Raw genomic sequence first — 27,786 nt, 5'->3', positions numbered from 1 at the left:
TACAGTTATGTTTTTAGCTATCACATAGGATTTGTCTCAATTTTAAGAAAAAGTTATACTTGGGATAGATTTGGTGCTTCCACTAGAATTTACAAAGTGTGAAAAATTATGTTGACTATATTATTTTAAAGCTCCTATTCACTAAATATAACATGTATTACCTTTTCTCTTGAAGAGCAAAAGTCAAAATGGCCTTGTTGAACTGATGTGACATCTGTTAGTTTTGGATGGTCCCCAGCACTGAAACTGATTCTTACATATAGGAAGGCGCATGCTTCCAAAAGAATTTAGGCAGCGACAATGTATTACTTTTGTATCAAGATATAACAAAATACGGAGACTCTCCCTACCCTCTTGGCAAACACAATTCAAAAGCCCTTAAAACGATATATAATCCTAATAAATAAGGAGAGAATGGATTATGAGAAAACATTTCTATATTTAAGAAAATACAAAATTATTGTGGACCTACTATATTCAGGTAAATGTGCTATGAGCTTTGTGTACATTATTAAACTGTGATTACTTGATAACAAAATATTTTTTATTAGAGCAAAAACAGTAAGTTTATATTTATTTAGTAATCTAACTGAAAATGGAAGTAAACAGCAGCACCTCAGCTAAAAATGATGTTTTGAAGATTGACATCCACTCAGTTATATCAAATACGATTTTTTTTGTACATCAATGTCTTGCCATTACTCTTTAAAGCTTGCTGGGCAATTCACATCTGAACACATTTTGTTTACCTTCACGATCTTGATGAGCGTCTTCAGTTGGTAAATATGAAGCTGGAGGTCTAATCTATCAGCCAACCACACACAAATGACTTTCATGGAACTGCTGTACCATTGCTGGAGAGAAGGAAGGGGGCAGAGGGGAGGAGAACAAAAAAGAAAGCCTCTGCAGTATTCATTTAACAGACTCGGTAATGAGGGGGTAATGAAACACTCTGAAATGACCACGGATCAGCACTTGAAGTCAATAATGCTATAATTTCCTGTTAACAGAATTGCATGTTTTGCTAGAAAATCTGCTAAGTTGACCTAGGCTGTTCTTTACATGAATTAACATTACAGTCTTTTCAGTTGTAAAATATTCATGGGAAACTGATTTTCCCTTGCAGCCTAGCAGCCTGCTTTGTTATTTGGAGGTAACAATGGGTACTAAATACATGTTACAGAACTGAATGGAATGCCAAACAGCAGGGGAAAAAAACAGGTAAATTATTTTCACAGGAAAATTTCCTATTAGCCTGTATGTTATGTAAAAATCACAGAGTAGATGTGGTACTGTGCATAGTCAGTGCCTAGAAATAACATTTTAAAGGAGGGGTGGCAAAAATGTCCACAGCTTATTAAACAGTAATCCTCAATCACACCATATTATCTGCCATCGATTGTTAAGTATTTTCCAAGATTTTAAAAAAATCACCTGAAATAAAAATTTGGGATCTCAGGAAGGAACATTATCAAGATGGAATCCTTGTGACTTAAGAGAACCATAAAACAGATGTCCATGTACCAAATTATGAAACACAGGGACGTGTTTTAGTTTGCAAGTGTTTTTGGATGGCTCATTTTTTTTTTTCTCCGTTTATTACAATTTGCTTGAGGGGAAAACTGAAATTCCTCTCTAATGTAATTTCCTGTTCCTACATAATGTCTGTGAGTACAGTAAAAGAAAAATTTTGTTCCAATTTTCAAAAAAAGGCAATCTGCCCTAAGTGGTGACATTTTAAGGGATTCAGTGACTATGTGCCAGAGCTAGGTTTAGGTAATACTGTAAGAGTAATAATGTTACTCATTTAGAAAACTATGAGAAATACCAAAGTCTATTCAGCACTAAAGAAATGAAAAAATAGTTTTTAAAAGGGAAGGAATTTTGTGCTTTGTTCGTAAACACAAACATAGTGACACTACAGATCACGTATGTGTGTGCAAATATTCTTCGGTATTGGAACACAGAAAAAATTTTAAATATTTTCCTTCACATAATAAAACAGTACGTTCAACTTCTAAGAGAAATCTTAAGGCATACAAATAAGTCAGAAATTCATCTGGATTTGTATTAACATTGTTCTAGTAAAATTTAGTATAAGGAATGGTATTTTAAGTGTAAGTTAAAAATGAATTCGTTTCATATTTTATCAGACTTATTTCTATTAATTTGTTAGCATACTGAACGCAAAAGCATAAATGAGATAAGCTAAGTAAAATGAACTGATTTACTAAATCCTATGATATCAAATAGATGAATGAATATTTCAAGTTTAATGCGGGATAGACTATGATTTTAAAAATGTTATTCATGTACCCAATTTTTCTCTTTCCTAGCAATTTCTTTCCTAATTTTTAGGACATGTAAAAGTCTCAGAAGTAAGTTTTATAAAATGAGAAACTCCTAAACTCTTAAAAAATGAACTGGTAATGATTCAGTTCTTAGGCTGACACATTAAATCTCAAAATCTTTTATACTCTATTTCCGATATTATTTAAATCCTATGCTTCCTTATTTCAAATTATAGCCTCAAATTTTTTTCAACCATTTAATTCTAATTGTATTTTATTTTATTATTAGTTTCAGTACAAAACCACATAGTATTAGACATTTACACACCTCACGAAGAGATAACCCCAACAAGGTTAGGACCCATCTGGCACGTCACATAACTATTACAATATCAATGATTATATTCCCCAAACTGTACTCTACATTCCGTGAATATATATTTTTAAAAATTATAGTTGACATTCAATATTATTTTATATTAGCTTCAGAGGTACTGTAGCCTCCACTTCTTGAGTTCTATTTTAATACAGGTAAACACTCATAGGTATTGGTGACCTTGAACATGAGAATACTAACACCTTCACTCCTACACCACTCTCCAGAGAAGTGGAAAGCTAAAATGTAGTCATAATGACTATGACTCTCAAATTATAGTCCTTCGGTAGGGGATAGATAATAAATTTTATTTTTTTGGTAGGTGGGACAAAATATGATATATTGTATGAAGTCTAGCATAACACACTTTGATTGTAAAATTAGTATAAAAAGTGTATGACATTTTGAGAGAAATGAAGTACTCTTTTAAGTACTTAGGATAAAAAAATGTATGAAATTTTGAGAGAAATGAAGTACTCCATATGTATCTTTACGTTCTTAAAAAAATCCTTACATAATTTAAAATTAACTCCATTGCCCCCTTATATATAAATGATACTTATGATTAAGTGATAATCAAAAAGACATCTAACATAGCACAGATATTGATCATTAATATGATAATTTCTTTAACACAACATGTCAAAATTAAAATTTTAGGAAAAAAAACGATTTGGGAATAAAATGGCCTAAAGTTAACCAAAAAAATAGAGAAAAAAGAATTATTGTTGTTAAGTAAAATGCTTAAGGTACTTTACCATTACCTTACTTTAAAGACAAACAAATTGTTCTATAAGGAAAATTCTATAAGAAAAATTATTGTATTAGATAATGCACATCTTTTGGTTCCCATGTCAAAGCATTTTGAAGAACTTCAGCTACATCAAGCAAATTAAGAGAAAGCAGCAGCTTAACTCAAGTGCTAGTGAGTTACTCCCTTAGTGCTACTACGAATAAGCTGACAAAAATACCTCCCACAGGACTGCTTCTTTTTTGTATATGGACACACACACACATCAAACAAACAAACAAACAAAACCACCAGTAAGAAATCGCTAGCACTTTCCTATTTCTGGTGCTGGAATTGATGTTCCTCTTTTGGGTACAGGATAGATCCCATGTTTCCATCTTGACAAAAAAAGTCAAAGGTAGATCAGCTTCATGTCCCCTCCCATCCCCCACCAAAGCAAACCAACCTCCCCAAATAAAGAAAAACAAAAACATTTGAAAAGGGAGAATGTGCAGTAAGGACTGAGTGTTAGCAAATGGCCTTTCATTTTGGAAAAGTTAATTTTACAAAACAACTTGGTTGGCTATCCACTTTTCCCTTTAGAGGACAGCAGGTGAGGGACAGGGGAGCTTGTACTGAAGTTGCGGGTGTGGCGTTATGCTTTATTCTTTGCTTTGGTCTACTTAGGAATAAAGCAGTAAGTGTATATTCTACATTTTTTTTTTCCCTGCATCAATCCATGACAGCAGTCTACCACTTTAACAACAATATGTGTGTTTTTTTTTCTTTTTGTGGTTCATTCAACTCCTGTAAGGGCATGTATTACTCACTTCATTTTCTTGAGATATCTCTTTTAGAGCAAAAATGAAAGGAAAGGAAAGGCTAGGGTTGACTCTGTGAGACCCCGTATTTATTCACACTTATTGTGCATGACTGCAGACTGCTAAATCATATTAGCGGCCCGTCTTGCCATCAAGCTGCTACTTGCTTTCCAGCTCTGGGAAGGTTCAACAAATCAACAGGAGCACGGAAAACAGAACATCAGTCTAATCTAGTGTTTAAGGTGAAGTTTTCAAACCCAATCTAAGAAGATCTTTAGAGCAAGCAACAAGCGGTAGGGCTCAGAAGGTGGTATTGACAATGAAAGAGGGTTGAAATATTGAGAAGCGCAGCACTTGTGCATTTTTAATAACAAGAGGGTCAACAAGGACACAGCTCCCTCAGTGCCAGGAGTTGCCACTGACTATGGAAATTGCCACACCAGGGCTATAAACGCTTGCAGTTCATCAGCTTTCTTAAACAGTTCATCAGCTTTCTTAAACACCCCGAACCCCCTCAGTGGACCTTTAGTCTTGAATTAACAAACCAAAGCAATGAAAGAGGGTGCAGTCTGAATGGCTGGCATTGATCCCCAACTGTGTCAGCACTGCTACAGGCCCTGAAAAACTCTCTCCATTGTCAATAGAAATTGACAAACCTCCTCTCCTAAATAGTGCAGCTGAGCCAGGCGGGATCCACGCAGCTGTAAAGGGCTCTGCTCTGGGGGCCGGAGAGCACTAACAATGGAACAAGCATGAGCTCTTTGTCAGTCCCAGACTCGGCAATTTTCTAACAAGGATTAAAGTTGTTTCTCCGCAGCACTGATGAAAAGAGATTTAGCAACATACCGTGCTTTCTTCATGCAAGTTAAAGAGAAGTAGTTAAGGAATTTCATTATTCTGTTGACTAGTGGAAACACAAAACAAATATATTAAATATGCACAAGTCCGTTTTCTGCCTAATGTGTAACATTTTGAGGATGATTCAGTTAAATATAATGCTTATTGCCCAGAAACAAGCACTTCACGTTTATTTCTGAAGTTTTATTTTTAAAAAGTCCAGCTGCTTGCCACCTGGAATGAGGTCTCAATACATACTAATGCACAATGCCTTTCGACCCTCTGTGGCTGATATTCCTAAATCTGAATCACAAGACCACATAGGGTTTATATATCACGGCAGCTTCAAGCAAATGATTTCTGTCAGAATGCTGCTTCTGATGATGATGGCAAGGTAAAAATAGCTGCTTTGCTGGGGAACAAATCTGTGATATATTTTCTACTTAAGTGTTTAGCTTTTCATTGATTATGAATTGGTACAACTAGTTGATATATTTTCATTCTTCTCCAGCTATCTTCGTCTCAATAGGTGAGCAACAGAAAAAAACAAAAAAAACCAAAAGAAACAAACGGAACCAACGCTGTTTAGTGTGCTAGGATATGGAATGGCTGAATTTCTACAGAATGTGCGTATTTTTTCATTTATTTTAAGGGAAGCTGTCTGTTTTACAAGTAGAGAGTCATTGTTGAAATGAAACACCATCTAGATAATCTCACTTTAGGAAATATTTACCTTTTACATGCTAAGTTGAATGGAAAAAAAGAACAAATAATATTTTCGAAATTCTGAAGGTTTTGGTAAGTTTGATAAATATAAGCCATCCTTGAAGAAGATTTCATAGCTTTTGAGAGCAAAAAAATATTTAGAAACATTAATGCCTGACAATTTCACCAGTATATTAAAAAGTACTGTGTTTCCCTAAAAAAAATACCTAGCCGGACAATCAGCTATAATGCAACTTTTAGAGCAAAAACTAATATAAGATCTGGTCTTATTTTACTATAAGACCGGGTATAATATAACATAATATATAATTATATTATATATATTATTTATATATATGATATGATATATATATAATATAATAAAATAAAATATGATATAATATAATACCAGGTCTTACATTAATTTTTGCTCCAAAAGACACATTAGAGCTGATTGTCTGGCTCGGTCTTATCTTTGGGGAAACACAGTAAATAGAAATGCTTCATTGCACATTGGATGTCCCTCTCGTCGACACAACATCTACTTAATATAGCAAATATGTGGCCACCCACTTTCCATTTCTAAACACTAAAATGCAAATTGTATATTACTGGTACATTTGCTACAATAATACTTATCATTTCCCCCATGTATTCAAGGTGTCCCACTGAAATGATCATATTTAGTTCCACAAAACAGAATCCCAAACACAAGCATTTTGAAAGTTTTAAGTGTGAATTTTTTGTTGGCTTGGAATAGGAACAAGGACTATATTAAAAACAAACAAACAAACAAACAAAAAACCCACAAAAACTGAAACCAGTCGATTATGGTTAAAATACAAGAAGTGCTCAACCCAACCTAAAACTATCAACATTCTCAGCTAGACCTAGAGCCATTCCTGGGGGGAAGACAGAGACTTGTGTGTGGACATGGCCGCTGAGGGCTGACTAGCAACACATGCGACGAAAAGAACATAAATATGGAAGCTGGGAGGGCAAGTAGGGTTGGCGCCCTTTCATTCTACTCTTTGCTTGATCAAGCCTGTCACTTGCTTTCTCTATGCCTCAGTTTTCTCATCTGTAATGGGAAGGATCGATGATATGAACCTAGCTTTAAAATAATAAGATTCTGGTGATCTCCAGAAATACTGAGATTAGGTTTGACTGTCAGAGTAAAGGGCGTGATTAGAAACAACATAGCTTGTGATTCTTGTAAAAATAAACTGAAGGGAAATGCCAAATTGCCATACTTTTTCTTTCCATATGCTGCTTAATTTTCCAGCTTTATTTTCCCCCCAAAAAATGCAAGTTGAGAGCTCTAGAACTTTCTATTACCTGTTGTTTTTAATTTATTCATTTTGGCCTTTTAATGAAATACAGACATGTAATAAAAATTAAAGAGTGTAATGAGGAATGAATGAGATAGAGAACTGTGAGGTACAGTTATTCTTATTACTATTATTTTTATGAATTCTGATTATAAAGACATAGGATATATTTTTTTAATACTCCATGGGAAGTTCAAATGCATCAGTTAAAATTTCATTTAATTCTTACCTTGATTGGATGGCTATTACTCCCATTGTGCACTTGGGGAAACTGAACTTATATAGATAGAAAACTGAATTTAGATTAAGCAATTTATTCAAGCTTATACAAGTATAAGTGGCAAGGTTAAGATTTATATTGGATATCTAAACTCCACGTCTGTGCTCATGTTTGCTAGGTTATTCCATTTTCTTCTAGAAAACAGTCTGTTCTGTCAATAAAATCTGACTCTTTAAGCGTAGTTTCATGTACCTAGCAGACAACTAAGAAAACAACTCTATCATCCTGGTGGTTCCTGATAGTCATCGTAACATTGGATTGCGAAGTAATACAGGAGATACTTATTGTTCCAAAGAAGTCTACCACATTTTCTTGCAAGTTAACACAATCTACATTTCCAAAGACCAAAGTTATTTGTAAAACCAATAATGTAATATGTAATGTAAATGAATTCTTTAAAGAAACACACTTCCTGTTAGGATAACCAACCAAATGGCACTTGTGCTATGCATCTGCCACATCTCCCCTGTAAGACGTTTTGAAGCGCCATACACGCAAATGCTTAGGCATTCTGGGAAGGACTTTTTTTCACTGTAATAAAACAGTACCACATAGACAAAGATCCTTGGTTCATTCATAAGGGAAATCGATCTATATTTGCAGCTTTCTTCTTCATTTGTTAAACATAGAACAGAAAAGTATTTGGTTCATGTATTTTTCTTTCATGTTCAATAACCTCATATGCAGGGTGATTTGCACTTTTTTTGAACTCTGCCAGAAAGTCTGTAAAGGAGAATTCATGAGCGCTATGATGTCTGTTAAGAAAGAGAAAATGTTAAGACATGCTAATAGCAGGTACCTAATAAATGCTGAATGCTGAAAAAACTTTCCTACTCTGAAGTTCAACACTTTTTCTTCATATTTTCTCTTTTTTAAAAAATATGACTGTAATAACCAAGATATTCCCATATGAATTAGATCCTTTTCAGCTACAACAGAGTAAATTACGGAATAGGGTAAGTTCCATAAATTGGGAGTTGCACACATGCTTTTCCACTCACTACTACTTCATTAATCCGAATTTCCTTCATTCCCAAATGTCCTGAAAGTAATATTATTAAACTAGCTTATCTTTCTCCATACTACATAAAGAACATTAAAATCAATACTGTTCCCTATTATTCATTATCATCAAGTAGGCAAGTGCCTCTGTAAGTTTATCCTGTGACTCTTTTCCTGGTGCTACAAAGACTAGTGATTATAGTGAAAATTTCAGATAATTAGTTGTTATCAAATGATGGGATGCATACTAGTTTGACAAATCTTTAGACTGAAATGAACTCAGTGGTCCATCCAGTTATATTGGTGTAGGTACCAGTTTGGGGCACAGATATAGTCTATGGATGGTTCATGTGGGCACTATGACTTTTTCATCTGGTGAATGACTTATTTTGAATACTACAGATAAAATTTTGGTCAATATTACATTTAAGTCAAAAATGTGATCTGGATAAAAATAAATTAGACTCCTGGACCTGGAACTGAATGGCACAAGTTTGTTTTGAGATAAAAACCAATGTCTGAGAATTAACTATCGTCACGGCTTTCTGCTGCAGTCTCCTTATACAAAATGGGGAACAATCTTTCCAAAATGACTTTTCAAGAGTGTTGTAAGGGCCGGGGTAAATAGCAACCTGTCTCTGACCCATGGGGCACTCCCATGGGAACCATTTTCAGCAAACTGATTGACCTGCTGCTCTGCTAGATGTTGGGTTTCTCTGTATCTATGGTTTCTGGGCCACTCCTTCTGTCTGGACTTTGATCCCCAACTATGTTTTCCTGGCCATATCCACTTCGGCCTTTAAGATTCAGTTCAACCATTATGTCTGCTATGAAGCCAATGCTTTCTCTTCCTGGGTAGAATTAGATACTCTCGTATTTTCTGCTGCTAGAACTTTGGACAGGTGTCTATGAAAATGTGCTGTACGTCTGCCTCAATGAGCTGTGAATATTCACAAGGCAGCAACGGGGTCTTACTCTTATTGATACCTCCAGCCCTCAGTAGAATGTCTGGCATACAGCACTGTGTATATGTTGAAGGATTGAATGCTTTCAAATATATTTGTAAATATAAAATATACAATGTATATCACGTATATATATGTTAGTGACAGGACAGCTTCTCAATAGAAAAAGGATAGAAGAATATCAGAGCCAGATTAATTGTTGATTTAAATAATGTTTCATTAACAGAAGAACAATTTAATAGATGTTAAAGTTGTATAACAGAAATCACCAAAAAGTAAACAACCGCATTTGGCTACAGAAATTTGACACAGGCCTACAACAGGCCTTTAAAGGTGACAGTCTAATTTCATGGTAGGTGATGAATTAAAGGAGAAAGGACTGTACACTCACAACGCCATGTCTGTGCCCGTCCAAGAGTGTCCACACACATACTTACACACAACGACAGGTATGATGACACTACGTGCCCAGATGCTGCTGTGCGTTCCAGCATATGCTCCAGGGTACCGGTCCTCATTCTTGGAGGTCATCTGAGGCTCTGGGGCATATTTGGGGTACGGCTGGCAGTGCTGCCTGTGCCTTTTCCCCACTAAGTGACATGTCTTGGGTGCCTGCTACACTTGTTGGCTTTGTGAGCTGTTTTGTAAAAAGAGCAGAAAAACACCACCGCTGTGGTAGTAAACGATGGTCTGGGGAGCATTAGGGCTCTCCTGGGAGCTGGTGTAAGCCTGACTTTTGAGGAAAGAACTCAGGAAAGAGAGAAAAGGAGAGTGTGTGCCCTTACTTCTCCGTGGTGGCATTTGAGATTGCCAACTCTGGAGCTAGGTACACATTTTGTGTTGGCCCTAGCTTTTGGCAAGCTTCCAATCATGCACTTGAAACAGCGAGAAACAAACCAACAAACAAACAAAATTCCTCAGGTAGTCACTATTGTCTATTTTGAAAGGGCACTGAATTTTAGTTCTCCATAGTACCTCCTTTTGGAAAACAAATCTGTTAATACCTATTTTTCAGATGAAAACATGGAACATTTTAGAAATTGGAACATTGTAGAAATTAACAATTTTTTTTTCAAAAGCCCCATTTGGTCCTAAGAATGTAAGTTCCCTTCGAGCAGGGCCTGGGGCGATCTTGTTTCACACTGTATTCTCAGCCTCTAGCACTGTATGTGGCCTTTAGAAAATAAATGTCCAATAAATGTTGGTTAGATGAATAAATGATTAATAAGAGGGGTTTCAATTTCCTATTCTAATTAGAATCCTACCGAGTTATTGTGACAGAAATATTCAACTATGTGGGACAAAACCAACGCCTAACCTTTTAATCCCACCATCCACTACCATTCCTTACACATAGTAATTAAACGGTGAATTGGATTTGTTTTCTAGACCGTATGCATTCAAAACATCAGCTGAATGAACGTGCTACATCAATACATGTATACACTGTGTGTGTATAAGATAGGCAGTCACTGAGGAAAAAGACAACACGAAGAGATGTGGAGAACATACAGAACCCAATTTATGAGACTCAGCAGAGCATCAGCACGAGAAAGTATGCATAAACAGGAATTTGGCTTGAAACACTCCTGGTCGGCACATTCAAATACTGCATCCTACACCTTTCTCTAAACCCTAAGCATGAGCATGACAGAAAACTTTGAGAAGTTTGAAAGAGCAGTTACAAAGATGATTAAAGGGCTAGAAGAGAAGTTAAATGAATAGGGATTATTTGTCCTGAGATGGACACGCATGACAGGCGGCTTAATACCAGTCTTCATATATAGGAAAGATTATTCCCTAGAGGATGCCAGCTACCTGCTTTTTGCTCTCCATTGAGAGGAAAAGGGGAAATGGGGTTAAAAAACAGCATGAAGAATTTAGGGAAGGTAGGGGTAAGAACTTGCTTGATTTTGAGCAAAATACTTTGCCCATATTAAGACAGCAACATTTAGACGATCTCTTACGTAGGGCTGAGCTGAGATCAGGACATTGAGGGTGCTCTCTCAAGTGAAGGTGTTTATAAGTATCTTTGAAAATTTTTCTTTTATAGCTTCCTTTTAATGCATTTAATAAACACATCAAATAATGGTTTCACCACCATAGCTACTTCCTTACACGGATTTTTTTTTTTAGTTGGACTTAATCCACAGTGGTAATCTGACTGCCACTGCTGTGCCCAGTTGAGAATGGTGGTGACGGTGCTGTAGGGAAGGCTTGCGGAGGGGATGGCGGACCGGTGGGGTGGGTGGGGTGGGGGCAGTTCAACAAGCCCCAACAGAAATGGTCTTAAAGCCACGTGTCATTTGCTTATGAAGTTAGGTCTGAAGAGAAGGAGAGTAGTAGCTATCGTCAGTTCTATGAAAACATCACACTGGTCAACTGACAAAGGTGCTGGGCTCAGGGGAGGCCTGGGTATTTTCATTAATAAGTCACCGGTGGCCAGTTGCAGTGCAAGCATGCAAAGTCACCAAGGATAAACGAGGTGCTCTGTGTGGAGAAGTCAGAATTTCCAAATCATCTTGAATGTGAGAGTAGCAAGAAAGCAATACTAAATCCCTTCTGAAATGCTCAATATGTTTCTCATAAGCATTTCAACTATCTTTCATAAAATCAGGAGAGAGAGTATTCGAATTTCTTCAATGACTCTTAAGGCATTGTTCTTGGCTTGGTGGTTCACTGCCAATGCATATTTACGCATTTGGTGCTGAGAAAAATTTCTGGATGAAAATGAAAGTTTGGACTGCTCCCATTCATCAAAGACCATTTACCATTGCTAAGCGAGTTTAGGTGATCGGCAATAATTTTTTTTCCTATTCAAGCAAAAACCTCAGATCAGTTTGCATGTGGGACTTTTTTTTTTTTTTTTTTTTTTTTTTAATCCTGAGCACCATTAAAGGTGAGTTAAGGCTCTGGTGGAAATCTAAAGAGCATCAGCAAATCAGAGCACTGCTCAGCTTTTGAATTGCTTTTCTTCTTCTCCGTTCTTTTAAATGGTTTTCTATGGCAGGAGCATTTTTCTTAATTAGTCACAGCTAATTAGTGTTCTGGCATAGACAAGTAATCACAAATGTCAGAGCTGCAAGGCTACATCTCCCTAATCCTTTGATAATAATTTAGCCTCCTGGGAGGGCCCCAAGCTGTGGTAAGTAGAGACTGACAATAAGGCAGAATTAGGTGGGCAGCAGACCATTAGGAAAGAAAAATAAAAAGCACTACCCAACCCTGCTGAGCACCATCAGGCAACTAACTGCACTGCCAGATGAGGTGCCTGTTTAAGCCTGTGTTGTTAATTAGCTGATTCTACCAGACCTGCCACATATGTCCAGGTGCCTCATGCAAAGATGTGTATTCCTGGGAATATGCCAAACGACAATTGTGTTCCGTGATCACATTTCAAGAACATAAGTAAGAAGTCCACATACTTCTTGAAGATTCTTGGGAATTATCAAAGAAATCAGATCAACACGCTACAATACATTTTTCTTGTTGAGTTTCTTTTAGGCAATTAGGCACGCTTATCTCAAGTTTCTCAGGTTTTAATTCACCAACAGCTTAGATTCAGATGCGGGCCCCTGGCCGCTGTGAGCCGCGTCTGGACTTGTCAAAGCTATTTTGGCACGCACACCATACATCAAAAGTAGATCCTTCTATAAATTCTTACACTTACAAATAATAACTTTACATTAAAATAAGGATTATTAACTAAACTGAACCAGACAGATGTAATCTGAGAGCAGAGGTTTAAAAGAGAAACAAACTTTGAGGGGAAAAAGTAGCTAAGGAGCAAGTTCTGTCCGGCACTTACGGAGGCAGACAAGACAATATACAGAGCAGGTTTGACCAGGGCTGTCGTAAACGACGTCAGACAACTCCAGTGTGAGCCCAAACACCATAGGTAAAATAAAGCAGGAATATATACAATAAAAACAAACAAACAGAAAAACATCTGGTAAACAATGTGTTAAAGCAGCTAAGTAACACTATTCAAACATGTGAGATGTGAGATGAATGAAATGCTGTTCCGGTAACACAAACATTAGTCAAACTTTGTTTCTACTTTTAGTAGACAATGAGACAGGAAGGTACACGACATAATGTTTAGAAATAAATGATCTCAAATAGCCTCGAGTATATCATCAGACTTATGTCATCCATCCCTTTCTATTGATGGAAAAGGGTAATAACGGTTATGAGAGTAATAGTAACATTTAATTTTGAGTGTTGATAGGAAAATCATGGTTGGGCACAACGGGCCTACAGTTAATGTTTTATGTTTGAGTTGTTTTTACATAGAGACAAAACCAAAAAGAAAATACTCTGTAATGGGAATCTATACTAATTTATGTAGTCTATACAACAACTTTCCAGTCATTTGACAGTCAAAGATCATTGAAAAGAAGAAAGCTACTATTTTTCAATCGACTTTCACTTACGAGAGAACAGATCTACAATATCACAGAATTTTACGAAATGCAAGAAGGCAAAGAAGTCTTCAGCGTTAATGGGTTCCAGCCTGCATTCCTAATAAAGAGGCTGATTACATCCACAAAGAAATTCATCCAAAGAATATGACTAAAAATGTGGACGGTCAGTCCTAAATACATGCCACCTTCCGTTACGGAAGGAAACTTGATCAAGCAATCATTCTTACCCATGCTCCGTTGATTTCAACTATTATTCTTGGGACATCAACATAACCAAGTGAATCTTTAAATAACTTAAGAATAGTAGTACTGATCTTACTGAGGATGAATGCCTTCTCAGATCAAAAAGTTTGGGCATTGGTATGAAACACTAATCTCAAAAACTCTGAGCATTTCCTCCCTTTCTTACTTGGGAGTCCAGAGAGAAACAAGCACTTATATAGAAGTGCAACATTAGTTTTATTTTGAGAAGCACAGTTACCTGTAATAGTTTCAGGATTTTTCTCTTATCTTAAAATGGCTACTGAACTCATTTAAATAGTTTAGGTCAATTTTACTTCAAATGTTTCATTTTGAGTTTCTTTACTGAAAAGAATTCTTTTCAAGAAAAGTCCTGAGAAATGAATCGTTTATAGAATTACTTTTAATTTTATAAGACACCACAAGAACATTTAAAAAAAAATGTCGTTGAGATGAAACTCCTCAACAATTAAATATTTAATGAGTTTATAATACAAGAGAGTGTTTGATCTGCAGGATTTACCAATTAAATACTACACCCTGATGTGTCTTCAGCAACATGAGAGCTACAATGAAATTGTTTCCAAGGGACTCAAGGTGGGCAGTGCCTCATAAATATACAAAGGTTTAGAGAGGTAGGTTTGGTGTCTGTCCTGGACAATTAGATCACTTAAGTGTCTCAGTATTGTAATATTCCTGGACACTAGGAAATGACCGCAGAGGGTGCTCTTGCGGCAATTACGGTAGATGTCAATTTTGACTTCTGAAACATGACCATTTTCCAACCTAGAGATGCAAAGCTCTCAAGGAATGTTACCAGCATCTCTCCTGACACACGGGCATCTGTGGCTGGCACTGTGTATCCTGAAACCTGAGAGTGTGGAAAGAAACATCATAGTAGGCATTAAAAAAATGGAATTTAAGAAACAGAAAATCTTTGTCATGCTTTTATATTGGGATTAGACAAATTGTAGTTGGTTTTGATTTGATAAAAAATGTAAAAAGGCTGCTGACAATGACATTTTACATGTAAGAAAAAGGACATCAGAGTAAGGGATTGCTTACAAAGCAGAAAAACCTTCTTTTGGTGAATCCATCTCTCCTCCTATAGGAGGATGTCCTTTAAGATTTCTCTTACCCAGATAAGATACTTTTTTTTTTTAATTGAAAAAGAAAATTTAACATGTAGATTTGAAACTTAGCATGGGTACCAATGACCACTAGAGAGGCAGAGAGACAGTCTCTGTTTAAAATATTCTGGTCACTCAGAAAAAGCTAGCATGAATACAGATTATATGGAATTCCAACTATTTTTCTAAATTTGGGGTTCAGAACCATGGTGGTAGATACACAGAAGGTGGTATGGCACAGATATGCTTGTATATAGAATCTCTTTTCTGCCTTCTATTTCTTATCCACTGCATTTACTACTGCTGCTTGGGTGGTGTACCCTGCTTTTCCTGGCCATCACGAAAAACTGTAGAATTGCTATGCTGGGGTTCAGGACTCAGCATGCAACCAACCCAGTCATTTTTGTCACCATTGCTAAAATTAAAACTAATTGAATTTATTTGGTTTAAAGCCTGGAAGGGATTTCAGAAACTATCAGGACTTCTAGACCAACTTCTTCAGTCTATGTGTAGTAACTACACTATCTTAAAACAGGTGACCTAACTTTTGAACTCACGCAAACAATTAATGGCAGAACTACTGTGTTTCCCAGAAAGTAAGACCTAGATGGACAATCAGCTCTAATGCGTCTTTTGGAGCAAAAATTAATGTAAGACCCGGTCTTATGTTATATTATATAAGACCCGGTCTTATGTTAAAATAAGACCGGGTCTTACATTAATTTTTGCTCCAAAAGACGCATTAGAGCTGATTGTCCGGCTAGGTCTGATTTTCGGGGAAACACGGTACGGCTTGGAACTCAGGTTTCTGGATTCCTGGTCCAGCCCTCTTTCCACAACGAAGTTTTCCCATTGCAAATTTTAGAAGTGTGATGAATGGTAGAGGTAGCATGGACTTTGAAACCAGAAAGACACAATTTCAAAGTCTGATTCAACACTTAAGTCACTTCCCTGAGTGGTAGATTCCTTAAACTGAAAATGAGGATAAAATGGGGATAATGGCATCTGGTCCAGAAGGCTAAAAATGATACTGGTAAAGTACTTAGCAAATTTCTTGGTCCTTGGAGGTGCCCCAGGAATGGTAGAGGTGACAGATAAGGCCATTATTACTTTTTTGATAATTTTGATAAATTTCCTTACCTACTCAGAAAGTACTTTAATTAGAATAGCAAAAGTTTGTCATGATGCCTGAATAAAATTATTCTCTTCAATCTTTTATCTGTAATAGGCAAAGGTTGCCAACAGTATTTATAGGGTCATTATTTTCAGCTGTTTCTTGACACCTAACAATATTATTTTAAGCTCCAGCCAAGTGGATTTCCAATAATTATCTAACGTCTCTCAGTAATGATCTGTTACTTAAGATACACATCCTACTTTACCTTTCAACACATACTTGATAACCTCTCATTTACTAACTGTAATTGAGGCAAATTCAGTCTTGGCTAATTGGGGGCTCTTAGTACCCCTTTCTACATGTTATTCTTGATGACATAGCAATAGAATTCGAGCCTGCTTTTTATTTTTAATTACAGCAATAAAAATGGGCAATTTAAAAATATTAGAATGTTTAAGGACATTAGAACTGTTTTACAAATAACAAGTCCAATATTCCACTGAGGACATGCAAAATGACCAAACCTTCGGAACCAAGACGGAATGCTTGCTTGTCAAGGGTTCCTTCTAGAACCAAACCCACAGCCGTGTCAAATGTTTAGGCATTGAAAGGACAGTACATAGAGCCAGGACAATTAAACTAGCACATCGTTTTAATGTTGACCTCTTCGCATACACTTTAGTTAGCTACGTTTGTTATGGCTGCTACACAAAAAGTCTTCAAAAGAAATTTGGTGAATGAAGGGGAGCTGAAGTAGGGAATACCTTTACGGAGAAAAAAAAACTACCTTAGTTATGAACTGATGGCAAGCTTTGTAGCACATAGGTCACCAAGACAAAAAAAATTGAAGATGTTAAGCGAGCACACACACACACACACACACACACACACACACACACACCCTATCTACAATGGCCTATTTCCAGAATGACTCTACCTTTTTTACACCACGGAATATGTGCTTTAGCTATACTAAGAAGAAACATACTAGGAATAACATCAATTCAACTTTCGTTTTCTGTTCAACATTTTTGAAAATTACCACATAAGCAAAAAAAGTAAGAGAACTTGGAAATGAAACATATGTTTGTAAATTCAAAGCAATACCAAACCGAAGCAGAAGTTGCTGATATGGTTCCAGTATTTTGTAAAAGAGCCAGCTGGATGGATGATAATTTTTCTACCCCTGCAGGGCATCAAAGCTTTTAGGAAATCATTCTTTTCACACATATTAACACTTAGCTTATTAAAACAGATGATACTTTTAGTGTAAAACACTCTGGGTAGAAGCTAGAAATATAAAATATGAAAGATGAGACTCATTTTGACCACCCAATCTGACAGACAGAGAACACTGCACGACAGACTATGGCGGAGACGGTAGCATAGCAGGACCTTCTGTAACTGCCACAGCTGAAGCGTCACCATGAAGCCCGTGAATTGCTGTTATGAAAACATTTGCAGCAACTTGCATAATTAAATGAAACTGCCAGAAAAGCACTTCTAAAATGCGAAGATGTACATAAATAAATACAGCTCAAAGCAAATATTACGTTTTAGCATCAGCATTGTAGTGAATTATGCAGGTACGTCACAAGCAAAGACCATTTCCTTTGAACGGACTGTTAATAATTACAAATGAATGCCAACACTGTTATTGAAATGGACTGCTCTCTTAGTCTCCTTTACAGATACTCAAGTAATGACACTGGATGATGGATCATGGAATCCACAATCACAATCCCCCACCTCTAGGGGTTGCTTGGCCTAAATGAAGACCTTCACACTGACAAAACTGCGGTATTCTGTCTGTTAGCATACATCCGCGCTGCAACTCAAGGCAAAAATGTTCAAAAACAGTAGAGTGGGAGATAGATGGCTTTCTGCCGTCTATTTCTTTGTTTAGCTGAAGACTGTTTTACTGACTTAGAAAACTTTTATCGTAGGGGACAAACCCACTACAATCTGATTCTGTTCATGGAATGCTGCAAAGGCAAGTGAAATGATGATGGACACGACAATAACTGATTATCATCTTGCTTATTAAAATTAACCTTAGAACGTTTTTGAGACGCTCATTCTAACAGTGACAGTTTTCATGAGCAGAAAGAAGCCAATTAAAGCTTCTGTCAGCAAAGAAATAAAATCGACAACTATATTAGCTGCACAGAAGAAAAAGGATCAAAACAGGAGCATCGGATTTGCAAATATACCATCAAAATGCAACTTTTCCCTTCACAGTATCAGTAATGCCAGCATATCTTACAACGGTAGTTACTTACATCAAACAGCTTTTCTATATACATTTCTTCATTGACCTTTTCTCGAAGAATATCCTGGTTTTGCCGAACAAACATAATATAGGTGTCTGCCAGATCCATTCCTGGTTTCTGTTGTGAGGGAAAAGCACGGGAAATAAAATAATATCAGGTCTCGATGGTGAAAATGTTACTTAATCACAACTGTGGGGAAAAAAAATCAGTCACTATTTCATTTCAAAAACTGCACTAGAAAAGTGTGCTTAAGACCAAATCAACAACGAGCGCCTTCAGTAAACTGCATAAAGCACATAAACGTTTATCATCGCTGTCTATAACTTCAGGTCATACTCGTCATCATTAAAATGATTAGAAATATATGGTTGTATAGTAGATATCTTTTTTTTTTTGAATGGCTATCTTGAAGGGTCAATATGCTAAGCAGTATAAATGAATGAATTTTTAAAAAAATTCCCACATGCTATCATTTCCTAATTGCAAATACAATTTGTTTTCCATCATCTCAGCTGGTCTATCTATCTACCTATCTATCTACCTAATAAAAATGTTAGCTTTTCTTGGATTGCCTTCCTTAACTACTATGGGTGCTCAAGGAATACAAATTAAATTTTCTTATTAACCTGAATGAAGTATTATTAGGAAGATATTGGGCAAAAAACATTTAATGCATTACAAAGTGAAATTTAAGTCAAAATTTTGTGAGTTATCCATTGCTTCTATTCATTCATATTTATCAACAGTATCTCAAGGATTTATTTTATTTTAGAAATGCAGTATAAGAATTGATGACCTGGTCTCTGATCAAGAGACAAAGAAGTGTATTCGATAACTTTCCCAAGGTATCCAACATTTAGTGTCTTCTAATGTTAGAGGAGCTAGGGCAGTTACTATAATTCCTCCTTGCTTTAGAATCTATAAAGTCAGTGCGAGGAAGGGAAAACCTGAAGGGCACCTAATGGGTTTTCCTTCTAGACTTATCTTTAGTTCTTTCTTGAGTTTCACACAGCTGGACTACTTCATGAAAATGTGCATTTGTATAATCTACACCTGGGGTTGAGTCATAATATATATTGATTGATTGATTTGATTCGATTATGGCATTAACAAGAACAAAATTGTAGAACTGATGCCCAAATAAGTCAGTTAGTCTTACATCATTTCATATCCATAGAATGCACTCATAACCTCTATCGCAGACTCATTTTGCAAAAGTAAATATTGCAAGGAAAGTAGGTGAAACAGTTAAATTTTAACTACTAAATGATCCATATCCTCTGGAAAAACAACTCAAGGTATACATCTGAGTGATACCAGGACAGTGGTAATGTCTTCTCCTTAAATGAAGGAAAGTTCTTACCACTGTTTTTGGGAGAGGAGTATATTTTATATACAATGATTAAATTCCCCATCTCTTAACCAGTGCACAGGCAATGAGCATCTCATTAATAAAATCTAATTTGATTTCTTTGGAAACAAAATTATTTCTTGGCGATGAGAATGACAGCAAGTTGTGACTGCTCTTATGTTTAGCTTAAATGTAAATATGTACCACATAAATGCAAGGGTCCTTTCAAAAATAATCCTGATATAAGAAAATTAGTTATCAGTTATAATTTGAAACAACTGTTTATATAAATGTCTTCACTGGTCTTTTCTTCAAGAGCTTCTATTGACAACATAGGCAATATATTCCAAACATAATAGAGGCAATTACCAAATTCATTCCTTCATTATTTTTCTGCATAATTCTCATAGCAATGTTTGAAAGTTTACATAACTACAAAGATAATCAAGAGATACCTAGGCTGCTTTCTTCTGGGAGTATTGGGGGTGTTATACAACAGTTTTTCCAGTGAAGAGGCAGGGTGATTTGTACAAAGATTACTAACTGCTATTAATATGCGAGGACAACTAATTCATAAATGTGTCTCTCCATACCCTCAAACTTTGTCAAAACACTGAAAATGAGAAAATTCAGAAAACGTACTGCTGCAGAATGAAAATGACACGAGAATAATTTTCTATACAAAATAACAAGTTAGCTCAGCATTTTTCAGTCAGGTGTCTTGAAACAAAGGCAGTTGGGCACAGCCCAAGCTAGACTGGGAGTTAAAGAATAGACAATTTTGAGGCTTGCCTTCTCCACCATTTCTCCCCACCCCAACCTCATTTTTATTTGTCTTTTAAAGGAAGAGTACGCTAAGAAGTTTAATCTAGTCAGCCACTTGACCCATCACAATCACTGGACCTAAGTTATGGCCAGAAGGTTGGAAAATTATGGCTTTGAATACTTTCCATAGACTCTAAGGTATTTTTTGCTTGTCTCCTTGATCATTTTCAAGATAATATGAGAAATCATGAAACATTGTCCAGGAAGAGTTTATCTCTACCATCTAAAAGTACCAAACATTTTACAGCTTAAGCCTAAAAGAAAACCAAATGCTGTTCCTTTTGGCAGACCCAAGGGATACAACACTGAAATCTGTAAGCTGAGACAGTTCTACAACTTTCTAAGGAAATAAAACTCTCTGGTTGAGGGTGTGAGGTGACGCTCACTTAAAAGTTTATTTCAATAAATTGTTTCCATCTTTTTCTTTTTTTTTCCTTTTTGAAATTACATTTTATCTCCTTTTGGCAAATTAAGATCCACTTACCTAGAAAACAAAACCTAGAATTCTTACATTCCTCATTAGCATTATTTCTTCCTTTATCTTTGAGCTGTTTACCTCTTCTTGAAACTTTGACATATGGGAATTTCACACCCAGTGAATATATTTTCATGTAGCTTGTGGCATGAGACTATAATCATTAAAAGAATATACACAAGGAAGAGTAACTGCAACAGCTGGTGACATTTACCAATTAGAATTATAGTTCTTTAAAACACTTTGTCCTTCCTTTGGTGTATAAAGGGTAATTATCTCCGATAAATTACTGAAAAAGATGTAATTTTCCTTTTAAACAGTTTCTACTTACAGTACAAATGTGTTTGGATAGAAGACATTATCACTGGTTCAGTGCTCCTTTGTGCAAAGACAGTTTTCTGGCCGTAAAATTTGCATACTTTGGAAGTCACTGTTTCTAATTCCATAACTACATGTTATTTTGTTAAGAAAAGAAGTTGAGGTAAAAAACAAAAAAGTAAGCACACTCTGTTGAATTTTTGTTTCCTGGAGTGCAAATGAAAAGAATGCACGTGACGGCCTTGCAGAGACAGAATGCCGCTACAATTGAGGGACTACCAAACCTTACCAAAGGCACAGCCTGCCCAACGTCAACAGCTGTGGATTTTGGATGAGTTTGTATCAAGCATTTCATATTCTAGAGAACTACATTTGGAAGTCTTTTCTTATTGGCAATTAAATTATAATTTTCCTAACACATATGAGAAAATAATAATTAAAAACCACGTAGCAAGCACGCTATGTATTAAATACCACTTAGAGTAAATACTTTTTTTATTACTCCCAATTAAACCACTGAGAGCCTCAGTTTACTAAGCACTAACTTCTTCATCTTGCTTATTAGGATAGTAATTTCTAATATCAAAATAGGAGTTTCTGAGTTACTTCTAATTCGATTCAGAAAAGAACAGAATTTGGCTAACGGAGTTGTAATAAAAGGACACAAGGATCAAAACAGAGTCCCCCTTGAGCATAAATAAATCAATAAATATCGAAGGAAGTAAAGTATGGTAAGGTGAGTTCCTCTGACACTGGCTGCATAAATAACAGAACACACCGGTGAGTGAATGAGTTTAAGGAAGGATGCAGACTCCAACAAATTTTTTTGAAGCGTTAATCGCTAGCTAACTGAGTGAGATGAACATGCTGTTTAAAACAAGAAAAAAACAAACAAAAAAACCACTTTGTTAATTATATGCTGTAAATGCTCTTACTTCCCGCTGCTAAACCTAATCCCACAAGTATAGTAAGTTTTGCTTCCCCCATTCCTGGGTAGGTGGGTGCAATGCGGCAGTCATTTTTCACAGCGACAGATTTAGATACAGAAGAAGCCACTTAACCTTCCACTGGAGGTTAACAATACTCTATGCAAACACTGTCATGGTGCATAGTTAACAAGGAGACAAATTTTTAAATATAGTATTCCAGTCTCAAAGATTAACTAAAAGCTACAGTATAATTGACTTAATTTAAAAGTGTACTTCTCTTAACCTAGAAAAGCTTGCCTTCAAGAAACAAGCAAGAGCAGAACTGTGATATCTTGATTTATGGTGATCTGCATGGTTAGTAAATGAAATACCTGAATCTGGTCACTATTACCATTTGGACAAAAATGGGTCTGGTAAGATTTAAAACAACAGTATGTGTTCTCAATTTGAAATTGTGTAGGAACAATTGTCAGCTCAGTCTTGCATTGCAGAATCAGAAACAGTCTATAACAGATCACCAAGGAACATAGGACATCATTCTACAAACACATAACTTATCCTGGGTATTGCTGGAAACACTATAGTTTAAGGGAGAGTTTGGCATTTATGCAGCAATTTCTACATTTTTATACGTGAGTAAAAATGCTCTTCAAGTTAAGCTTTTCATTAAAAGCATTTGGAGCAGTTTAAATAAGTTATAAGCTCGCAAATACTTTATCAAATACTTTAAAAAATAGAAGATTTTGAGTATAGCTATGATTATTACTATGTTGTAAAAATATATATATTTCACAAGTTTACTAAGTAGAATAATTATATTGTATTCACAAAGAAAATCAAAAGGAAACACACAGAACTGAAGCCTTCAACTATATTTATGCCTACTTAAATATTATATAAGCCCAGGAAGAGAAATCATTCATGGGGGGGGGGACATAAACAGTGAGAAATTCAGAAGGATATGCATTTTTCATGATTATCTAATAACAGTGTACCTATTTTTTAAAACAATGAATAAAAACATTCTCAGTGTCCTTTAGAACAATTCTGAACTATTTTATCAAGCAGTAAAGCGGCAAGGAAGTCACCTTTCTCTTTGTTAAATCTAGCCACATTCAAAATTCCATATATAACACTTACATATTTTGTCTCCAAGTTGGGAAGAAAATTCTGAATTAAAGACAGTGGCATCCAGATGCTATTGAAAACATTTTTTAGGCTTGGCGCATGTTAACATGTGTATTTTAAATGTGTTCATTTTGTGCAGTCTCACTTTTAAGGGGTTCCGTTACTCCAGAGTTATTCCTCTGAGTAAGGCTGTTTTTGTCTACGAGTATACTGTGAGTATAGACAGATTTCTGCCGTAACTTTGTCTAGGAGAGGATTTGAAGTCAGAATCTGCTATCATTCATGCTTCTGAGGCAGGCATATTGAATTCATTCTTAACATTCACATAAATGCTTCCCACAATTTCTTCTAAGTAATGACAAAGTTTACGCATTTATAGATCTGAGCATTAGCATGTCAGATGTTTTTGTTGTATTACTGGGGGATATCCTTCTAAACAGGAGGTTATTTAAAATATTAAAACGGATGCTGAATGATAATTTAAGATACTCGCCTGCAACATTTAAGGAAAAGAGGCAGATTGATTTTCAATTGAGATGTGGGGTTCAATTTAAATCTTGCTACGTTTAGTCCATTTGAGACTATAGGCATCTAATATCTCTTGCTATTTCTGATCTAGAATAAGGATCACCCATGCCTCAGAGTTTAGAGAAATAGCTCTGGACACAGGATTCCAGACAAGGAATGTGCTTATATGTGTGTCACATCCTAGCTTTATACTATTATTTTCATGAGTAATGACTGTAATGATGACAAAGGTATTATTAAATCTACCAGTTTACAATAACGTCCACTCACCTTTCTCTGATCTATTTACAGTTGTTATGCTATCAACGACAGACACTGCTCTGAGGCCTTGAAGGGAAATACAAATGCTGTGGGTATTATTCCATCAAGCTGCTAAAATTGAGATGTACTCAGTCCCAATTTGGAACCTTTTGGATTTTGGGCTTAGAGGAGACCCGAGAATGCTAGAATGTCAGGGTCCAGAGGTAGTCTATGGATTTACCTTAGTAAACATGAGGCAGACAGGCCAAAAAACAAAGGACTAAAGATGAGAGAAGCAAAGCGCTTGTCTAGGAAGGACAATTCACAACCTCCCCCGCTCCTCTAACCTGGTCCTGGTGTCATCAGTCCTCTCCAGGAGAGTATGTCCCAGTGGTCAGGTGCTCCATTCCCCATGTTCTGCCTGGCTCTCCTTCTGACACAAACCACTGAGGAGTCAAGTGGCCTTGTCTAAGTAATAAACAATATCAGAAGAAAGCAAAGCCAGACGGCAAGCACCATTCTTAGTGAACAGAGAAAGTCACCGCTGATATATGCCAGGTGCTTCCTATTCTAAAATAGAAGTAAAGTAAAGAAACACGGTGGGATATTTTTCCCTCTGTGGCAGGAAAGTGATTTTCTTTTGGAAGGTGCTCATGTTCTGAAGTTGGGGTGGAAACAGTAGAGAAATACATGGGGACAGGAAGCATCGTTCCAGGTGGAAGCAAAGACGATCCTGTTTATTGCAATAGCGCTTGACATTTACGAAGCACTTTCCTATTAATATCCTCAGTAAATCCTCCTAAGAACCTAGTGCGGGAGGCAGCACAGAGATCATACTATTATCCTCATTGCACAGGTGGGAACACGAAAGGACACGGGTCAGACAGCTAGCAGGGGTAAAGGCAGGACTTGAGTTCCTGGCGTCCGCATTAAATCCGTCCAGTATAGGGCTGAATTCAAGCCACATTCTGGGGAGTCGGGAGATGACAACTCTCTGGCAAGTGTCATAAGGAAGGCAGCACATTTGAGAGGATTATTAATGCAGACAAGAGAAAGATAAGCTATGTGTATCCTCTCAGGAGGACCACCAGCCTCAGACACCAGCACTGCGTAGCCAACCAGTGGGGAATTGCTCCTTTGCTTCCTCATTGTTCCTGGTCTCTTCTGGTCACAGTAATCCTTATCTTGTCCTCCACGTCTCTTTAGGTGTGTCACCTCACTGTCTAGCACCAGGTCATATGCAATGTGTATGACAATGTTATCAAGACCATCCAAACTCATCAAATTGTTTATATTAAATATATGCAGTTTTTAATATATCAGTTATACCTTACTAAAGTTGTAAAAAGACCAACGTGGTACCCAAGGTCATACAGACACTAAGTGTGGTGATAGAGCAAGAATTCCAACACAGGCAGGCTGGCTCCTGAGTCTGGGTGGGCCGCTTCCCTGTTGTGTTGTTTCCACAGGTCCAGTCCATCCTACCTTGTGGGTTTATTTGTTTGTTTGTTTGTTTTTAGCAGCTAGCCCACATTATTGTCTCTCATGATTTTTCACACAACTTTTTTACATACACTGCCATCATGTGAGTATTCCCTGTCTTATAGTCAGGCAATATATTTGTTTTTTTGGGGGATAGTTCTAATATAACACTTTCACCCTATTGAATAATTGGTTTTGGCTGACTGTTCCCGTCTGGGAAGCTAATGTGAACATTTTCATGCTGGTCCTCACCTCAAGTACCAGCTATCTCTCTGCCAGGCCTGAGTTCCCTTCTTCTAAATTACTGCTGAACAGACAGACTCACTTCTCTCAGGTCTTGCTCTTCTTATATGTCTAAGGTCTTTGTTAACCCGTACATTCTGCGGTTCTATGATGGGGCCATGAGCTGTGTAATGACAACTCCAGGACAGGGCTGTTTCACCAAGAACGAATCTACCAAATCATGCATCCAAAGGTCACAGTTTATCACCTTGATCAGAAAGGGCCCTACCAGCTTCTTTGCTAAGAAACACAGACACTGGAATTCAGTCCTCTTCAGAAAGACATTGATTTTTCTTTTTCCTCTTACGTAAAATTGTTTTTCATTTATACAGAAGTGTCACAAAAAGTTTATATTACAAAGATACATAAAACTATGTTCATAACATGCTATATGTAAAGGGCTTGAGTCAAGGCATTTTCTGTTATTAACTTTTACACATCTTCAGCTATGCCATAACTGTAAGGAATATCAGACATTCAGGTATGTTCTAGAAACAAATATAAACTTCTCCCTCTTTCCTGCATTAGGAATGTCATTTAATTTCATAGCTAGCTTTTATATATCTAATACTCCATTTTATAGAATCAATTTTTATGGGTTTTCTAAGTTATGAAAAATGAGAGTAAAAAAAAAAAGAAAAATGAGAGTATCGCTAAAAGGTATTGCTACTTTCTCCACTGACTTTTCTAGCTCCTCATCTTTTCATCATTTTCTAGGTGAAATTTTTAGGCTCGACTGTCTCTTGGATGGAACAGGACAGATACCAAGAATTCAAAGAATGATAGTGTCACAGTTAAAAGCACTAATGCAGTGTATATAACTTATTCACCCATTTTATGATGACTAAACTGACGCTGCTTAAGAAAAGTAATGCCCAAAGTCATACAGTTAATTCAAGGGCAAATAGCAGCATGAAGGGAATTAAAACCCAGGTATTATTAAGTCCTAGCACAGTGCTCTTTTTTTTAAAAAAAGTAAACTTTTTGTTTTAGAATACACAATTTTAGGTTTATAGAAAAATTGTGAAGATAGTACAGAGTTCCCATACACCCCACATCCAGTTTCTCCTATTATTAACATCTTACATTAGTATATTTGTTACAATTAATGAACAAATATTGATGTATTATTATTTACTAAAGTCCACACTTTATTCATATTTCCTAGTTTTTACCCAATGTCCTTTTTTCTTATTCCATGGTCCCATCCATAATCCAACATTACATTTATTTAGTCATTATATCTTCTTAGTCTCCTCTTGGCTATGCCAATTGCTAAGAGCATCTTTGTTTCTGACGATCTTGACAATTTTGACTACTGGTTGGGTATTTTGTAAAATGTCCCTCTATTGGGATGCGTCTGATATTTTTCTCATTATTAGACTGGAGTATAGGGTTTTCAGAGGACGACCACAGAGTATTTATCAAAAGTCAATACTCTCAACATAGTTTGTCACTGTTGATGCTGACCTCAATCAACTGGCTGCCATAGTATTTGTCAGGTTTCTCCACAGTAAATCTATTTTCCCCACCCTCTTTTTCATACTGTATTCTTTGGAAGAAAGTCACTACTCACAGCCTTAAGGAGTGGGGAGTTGTACTGTCTCTTCGGGAGTAAAGTATCTGTATTAATTATCTGGAATTCTACATCAGAGATTTACCTTTCTCCCCATTTATTTACTTGATCAATCATTTATTATATC

The 27,786-nt window shown here is 36.4% G+C and overlaps 1 protein-coding gene across 21 annotated transcripts in view; it reads right to left on the bottom strand.

Moving 5' to 3' along the window:
• CADPS2 (calcium dependent secretion activator 2) overlaps positions 1-27,786 on the bottom strand; it is a 473,581-nt gene that overhangs the window by 5,896 nt on the left and 439,899 nt on the right. For all 21 annotated transcript variants that reach the window (XM_033098855.1, XM_033098852.1, XM_033098844.1 and 18 more), the window contains 2 exons: positions 18,535-18,642; positions 750-854 (listed from right to left, as the gene is read on the bottom strand). In XM_033098855.1, coding sequence (XP_032954746.1) covers positions 750-854; positions 18,535-18,642 — 213 coding nt within the window. The remainder of the gene's footprint in view (positions 1-749; positions 855-18,534; positions 18,643-27,786) is intronic.

Source organism: Rhinolophus ferrumequinum, chromosome 26 (assembly GCF_004115265.2).
Source record: "Rhinolophus ferrumequinum isolate MPI-CBG mRhiFer1 chromosome 26, mRhiFer1_v1.p, whole genome shotgun sequence".
Classification (NCBI taxonomy): Eukaryota; Metazoa; Chordata; class Mammalia; order Chiroptera; family Rhinolophidae; genus Rhinolophus; species Rhinolophus ferrumequinum.
This window is presented reverse-complemented; position numbering and strand designations above follow the sequence as displayed.